This window comes from Diabrotica undecimpunctata, chromosome 1 (genome assembly GCF_040954645.1).
Source record: "Diabrotica undecimpunctata isolate CICGRU chromosome 1, icDiaUnde3, whole genome shotgun sequence".
Lineage (NCBI taxonomy): Eukaryota > Metazoa > Arthropoda > Insecta > Coleoptera > Chrysomelidae > Diabrotica > Diabrotica undecimpunctata.
This window is the reverse complement of record NC_092803.1, coordinates 186,505,597-186,512,275: the sequence shown is the minus strand read 5'-3', so window position 1 is coordinate 186,512,275 and position 6,679 is coordinate 186,505,597. Positions and strand designations below refer to the sequence as shown.

At 32.0% G+C, this 6,679-nt stretch overlaps 1 protein-coding gene across 1 annotated transcript; it reads left to right on the top strand.

Moving 5' to 3' along the window:
• Positions 1-2,071: 2,071 nt before the first annotated feature.
• LOC140441735 (uncharacterized) lies at positions 2,072-3,552 on the top strand. The gene is made up of 2 exons (XM_072532630.1): positions 2,072-2,217; positions 3,160-3,552. Exons 1-2 carry the CDS (start codon positions 2,194-2,196, stop codon positions 3,514-3,516), a joined length of 381 nt encoding a protein of 126 aa, XP_072388731.1. The 5' UTR covers positions 2,072-2,193; the 3' UTR covers positions 3,517-3,552.
• The last annotated feature ends 3,127 nt before the right edge of the window (positions 3,553-6,679 follow it).

Here is a 6,679-nt window from a genome sequence, read left to right as displayed (position 1 = left end):
CTGTAGATGAGCGGTCAAACCACCTCCTCAGGTCTTTCATCCACGAGTTCTGGAGTCTTCCAACTGATCTTTTGCCATGCACTTTACCTTACAACATGATTTGGAGTTATTCATAGCTTTCACCTCTCGACACATGACCCAAGTATTATATTTTTCTCTCTTTGATTATGCTGAATAATTCTTTTTGTTTATTCATATGCCGAAATACCTCACTATTGGTAACTTTTTGTATCCATGGAATTCTCAGCATCTGTCTGTATATATACATTTCAAAGGCATCTATTCTTTTTTCTGTTTCAGAGTTCATTGTCCATACAGCCATACAGCCAATTAGAGAAAACTTAACATCTGATCATTCGAATTCTGAGCTCTAGACTAAGGTCTGATCTTGTAAAAAATGTTTTTATGTTCATGAGTGTTTTCTTTGCTTGTTCGATTCTGGACAGGATTTCTTTTTTTGGGTTACACTGACTTTTTTCTCCCAAATATTTTATGAAAGTTACCTGTTCTATTATTTGTCCCTTGGCCCTTGGTTTTGGAAAAAATAAGATGTAACTAAACCGAACATTTCGCTATGACGAACTACCGCATTTATTATATTTTGTAGTTCTTGTGCGTTGCTTGATATTAGAATGGTATCATCAGCGTACCTGATGTTGTCTATGCTGGTTCGGTTAATCTTGATTCCGACTTGAACCGCGTTTAATCCTGTTTTGAATATAGATTCCGAATACAAATTAAATAATAGTGGTGATAAGACCCAACTTTAATAGTTTCAATATAGTTCTGAGATAATTTGCAAGCATTGTTCGTCAATTTCAGTTGTTCTCAGAATTTCGAGTATCTTTTGATGGTTAACGCAGTTAAATGCTTTTCGATAATGAATAAAACATGCATATACATCTACATTCATATCTCTGCATCGTTGTGTTAACACATTTAAGTCAAAAAGAACTTCTCGTGTTCCCAATCAATTTCGAAATCTGAATTGAGTGCCACTCATCTGAAACTCACACTTCTTGTAAATTCGTGTATGAATGATTCTGAGAAAAGTTTTATGGACATGAGACATCATGCTTAATATTCGATAGTCATCACAGTGTGAGGTATTGGATTTTTTTGGTAATGTTACGAATGTTGATTTTAGCCAGTCTGATGGTATTTTACCTGTTTCATATATCTTGTTGAATAGTGCTGTTATTAAGTCGAGGCTTTTACTTTCCTTCTGCAACTAATTTAAGTATTTTGACATTGATATTGCCTGGACCTGTGGTTTTTCCATTCTTCTGAGCTTTTACTGCATAAATAACTTTTTCATTTATTCGATCATATGTGGATGGTGGAGAACAAGGTCTATCATCGTCAAAAAGTGCCTGAATGTATTCTTTCCATCTCTCCAGTTTGTCTTCTGTACCTATCATTATCTCGTTGATATTATTTCTTAATATCGTTTCTGGTCCTTTTCTGTGTCTACCTGTCATTTACCTGTATGTACATACCTGTCAACTATGGCAGATGAAGGTTTTAAGGGATGAACCGATAATTAATTTACACATAATAGGTCAGTGGGAGAAATTTAATGAAAATTTAGCTCAAATCGTTCATATCAAAATTCCGCGTTTCGTCTTTTTTGACTTAGACATTCTTAGCATATATTTACATGGATTTAGTAATGCAAGCAAGTTGATACGGTGCTTGTATCTATATAGTGGCTCGATATGTAAATAATTCCTTGTCATCAAATGTTGAAAAGCAAGCTTACAATTCCTAAACTACAATTAATAGCCATGGAACTTTTAGTCAAATTGATTGACTAAAAGTTTTTAAGATTATTTTAGCGTCTTTCCATGAAACAGGATCATAAAATAGGTTTCCCATATTTAATTGAGTTCTACAATATTGACATTTTAAAGTTTACTTTAAACATTTATACAATTAAAATTAGAAATATAAAAATGTTTGAATTCACTTCGCCTTTAAATTTAAATATGACATAATATTTTGATTTCATTTATATCCTGGGGAATTTGAAGTACACAATTTGTTCACTATAGACATAATATACGTCCAATATTAATTTAATCACTTAACACCTAGTTGTAAAATTTGTACGATTACCTTGTTCCAAAATTAGTATAAAATAATACAAATTTTTTTTAATTCCATTAGTAACGTTGTGATCTGTAATAAAAAATGGGGAACAAATGTGTATACTTCGTAAGTACCATTGAGTTTAGTTTAGTGCTTATTAATATAGGTTTTTGTAACTTCTAATGTTTCTCTCTTCACTTCACCTGCTTTATTCAGCATTTTCTTCAGACTGTCTTATTCAACTCGAAATATATCCAATGTAGGTTTCTGTAATCCGATTTTTCCCAGCTTCTTTTCGAAAATCATCATTTAAGCTTTGTTCATTTGTTTTTATTTGTTTATCAGTATTATTTTCTAAGATACCATATTGGTGCATCAGCTACCTTTTAATCAGAATTGCATGTGTTGCTGATCCATTTTTCACAAATTATTTCCATCTTTTACTACTTCTTTTACTACAAAAACATCTTTGTTTTTGTACAGGTACTAATAGATGAATATATGCTTTTCTATTGGTCTGGCATTTATTCCACTTCCATTATTCTATTAAATATACTGTTTAAATAAGCTGTCCATTTTCTGTTCTAACAAATTTACTTTTCTTTATTTTCTACTTAACAACTTCTTCAGTTATTAGTTTATTGATATACTGTACTATAAAGAAGTTAGTTTTTGTGTGGAAAGATTATGTTGTTGATCCTCATGTCATCGCTATTTTGCTATGTTTATTTTTGCTACTGTTCTCTCTTTACTGTTTTTACTTTTATCTTCGAGTTTGTTTTTCCAAATAATACTTTTTATCTTACCTAATAAACTAAGTTATTTTGATACTCAGAATTCTTGGATTGCAACAGATCTATACAAAACAGCTATTAAATTGTATATAGTAAAGTTTTAATAGGCCGTTTTTAATATATTACCTATATTATTGGTTTATAACTAAGTTATTACTCCTTAGTCCAGAGCACATTTGTAACAAATCTATTTAAACAAACTTTTTTATTTAACAATTTTATTTTATTTTAACAGTATTTATTTAAATATTTTATTTTGTCTGTATTATTGTAGATCTTTTTATTGTGTGTATTGGCTTACATCGAAGAAGCTACGTGTGAAGCTGATCCACAACTTGGAATCGGAAATTTACGTGGCTACGGAAGAAGACCAAACTTTCTTGAAAATGTTGGATACGGATCTAACAGAGACTACAATCAATACAGGGGACCACCTCAATATCCATTTGGTGGTCAGTACCAACCAGGATATGGCTACGGTTCCGGAAGAGGTTTTGGATATGGAAACCGACCAGGAGCTCCATTTTCTCCTAGTTCAGGCGGAGGGGTTTTATTCGGATACGCATATCGTAGAGGAAATAACTTTCCAGCTGGAAATATATTTGGTCCACCTGATTACGGCAAAAAATAGATTTACTGTATAATTTAGCAATAAAAAATAAAAAAAACTAAATTTTTAGATTATTTATAACTCGTATGGGATGTGATTATTCTGGTTAAAATAATTTATATTATATTATTAGATATTGGTTTTCGGGCTAATAAGTCATGGTCTTAGTTCGACGTTTCGTCTAAAATTGTGGCATCAATTATGAAAGACGATGTAGTAACGGTCGTATTTAACTTCCACTTACTGATTATGTATATATTTTATTTTTTATGATTGTCCTAATGATAACGACACTACTGTCTCCTATATAGAACAAATTTAAAGCAACATATACTAAACAATATAAGTATACATCTTCAAAAAGTATTAGGACGTTTTACGACATTCTTCGTTAAGCCTGTCTCTGTCAATGCTTTTTAACATCCCTTTTGCAACTATTTCTTCTTTCCATGTCCTTGTCAGTATTTTTTTACATTCATGTCCATATCATACCAACTGTTTAGTCTTGTACAGCTGGTTCCTAAAAAAACTGATACGACTCTTAATAAGATTTGATCATTTTGAGCAGTGTATTTGATTGGTCTGACATTATATTATATTTAATATGACAGACAAATAATAAAATAAACAAACAAAAAATTGATTAAATATGGTCATTCATAAATTGAAATAATTATTAAGGTCTAAATTTTGATATTATTTTGAATTCCTACATTTTATAAAGTGTCCTCTTCACTCCTGTCGTACACATGTGTGTACTAATTTATTTAAATTTCTATCCTGGAAATAACGCAAAATAAACCTGTATTTGGTAATGTATCTACTACAGGACACTACCCTCGACAGTTCTATAGGGAAGTTCGGTAAATGATTCATAGATGTCAGCAGTAGTAACATCATAAAGAATCGTAGAAAAATGGTTCCATACCATGACTTAAATAAACATGGTAAGTACTGTTATTATAACATTAATTTAAGCTGTAAATAGTATTTGGTCTTCTTTGTCGAAGTTCCCAAATGTCTACAAAATTTGCAGTATCAGAAATTTGGAGACATAAAAAATGTGTACACATTTGTGTAATCGAGTACCCAACACTGTTTCTACTATTAATTATTATGGCTCCATATCTGTATACTAGTTCCCAGCCCTAGTTGTACTATTGATTATTATGGCTACATTCAGGGTGATTGTTTGGGTTGGAAACCTTAAAATATCTCAATTAAGTACCATTTCAGCAAAAAACGTCGAGAGAGATCTATTTTTATTTCGGATAACTGCAACTGTGACGACGTCATTCATTTGATTTTTGCTTAAATGGTACTTACTCAATGGTGATATTTTAAGGTTCCAACCCAAATAATTACATTGTATGTGAACACTAGTTCGTAGTTAGTAGTAAATATTAATCAGCATCTAAAAGCGCGTTACTTTTTTACAGACCGAAAAAAACCTTTAACCTAGGAAGAACTGTTAGTCAGGAAGAAAATTAAAATATCCAAGAATAAATATGTATTGGGCTACCCATTACCGTGTTCCTTTAATAGCGGATTGTATGACAAGGAACAGATATTTTTTATTGCGAAACACAATTCACTTTGTCGACAATAATTCATTCTCTGAAAATAACAAGAAAGAAAATAGATTATGGAAAGTAATGCCCGTAATCCAACGATTTCAGCAAGCAGTTTTAAATCTACCAAGAAAAAAACATGTTTGTATAGATGAGCAAATTATTCATTTCCTTGGTCATGTTGGAATTAGGCAGTATGTACCTAGAAAAACCAATCCAACTGGACTTAAACTCTATGCGTCTCCAAAAGTACTCATTTCAGATTCGTTCATTTATCAAGGAGCTACCAAAAATTTTCCGATCGATCCTAATTCGAAATTAGGTACAGGAGGTCGAGCTATCTTAAAATTAATAGAAACACGCCCAGCAGTTACAAATGTTTACTTTGACAGGTATTTTACTGGAGTTGCACTCTTAGAAATTCTTCACGAAAAAGGGATTTCTGCAACAGGAACAATAATGACAAATCGATTTCCAAAAATTGGATTATAATCAGATGCTGAAATGAAAAAGATGAGAAGACGGTGTATAGATTCAAGAACTAGATAGGACGGCAAAATATGTATTGTCAAATGGATGGATAACCGATCAGTACTACTGGCGTCACCAATACATACCTAATGATCGACCTTTGGATGAGGCGAAAAGATATTCTAAATCGATAAGCTTACATTTATGCTCAAAAACCCAATATTGTTAAAACTACAATACCAATATGGGATGTGTGGACTTGGTAAATCGGATGATATCAAAATATCGTTCCTATCACAGGATAAAGAATGGCTCTTGAAATACTTAATGGATATGAGTGTAGCGAACTCCTGGATAAAATACAGAAATGAGTGCAGTAATCATCAGGTTCCTCCTCGAAAAGTTAAGGACTTATTGGATTTTAAAACAGAAATAGCACAAGAACTGATTTTAAATAATAAGACTAAAAGAACTTTATCTGATGAGGATGAAGATGGGCCTACTGCCAAAAAAAATGCCGTGGTAGACCTGGATTTGTTCCTCTTGTTCCTCTTCAATAAATGCGACGTAGTGAAGCTAAGCATTTACCTGTAGCAGAAGATCTGACAACTGCCCAGAAATGCCGAATAGAACGTTGTAAAGGTCGATCTAGAATAAAGTGCACCAAATGTAATGTATATTTGTGTATTCTTAAAGATAGAAATTGTTTTAAAGATTGGTAAATTAAACAAATTTTTTTTTAAAGTTTTTTAGTTATATTCACTGCCTGTGGGTCTTAGGAGGAATTTTTCATTCTTACTAAATCTTTTTCTAATATTCTAACATGCAAATACCGTTTTCTCTGTGACCTTGTTTTTCTTAAATCATGTCGTGACCATCAAGTCATTCCAAAATCTCTTCAAATTAAACATCACACTAAATCTTCAAGAATTTCCAAAATTCTTAGAGCAACTGATTTTTCGCTTCTTCAAAATTCAATTCATTCCACCCGACGCATCTTAGATACAACAAATTCCCAACTTTTCAAACTTTACAATGAAATCCACTCTTTTAATATCCATCCATCATCATGGGACACTTTCGATCGTCTTTCTCACCAAAAATCCCAACACATTTCTGACAACAAAACCCAAACCCAGAAA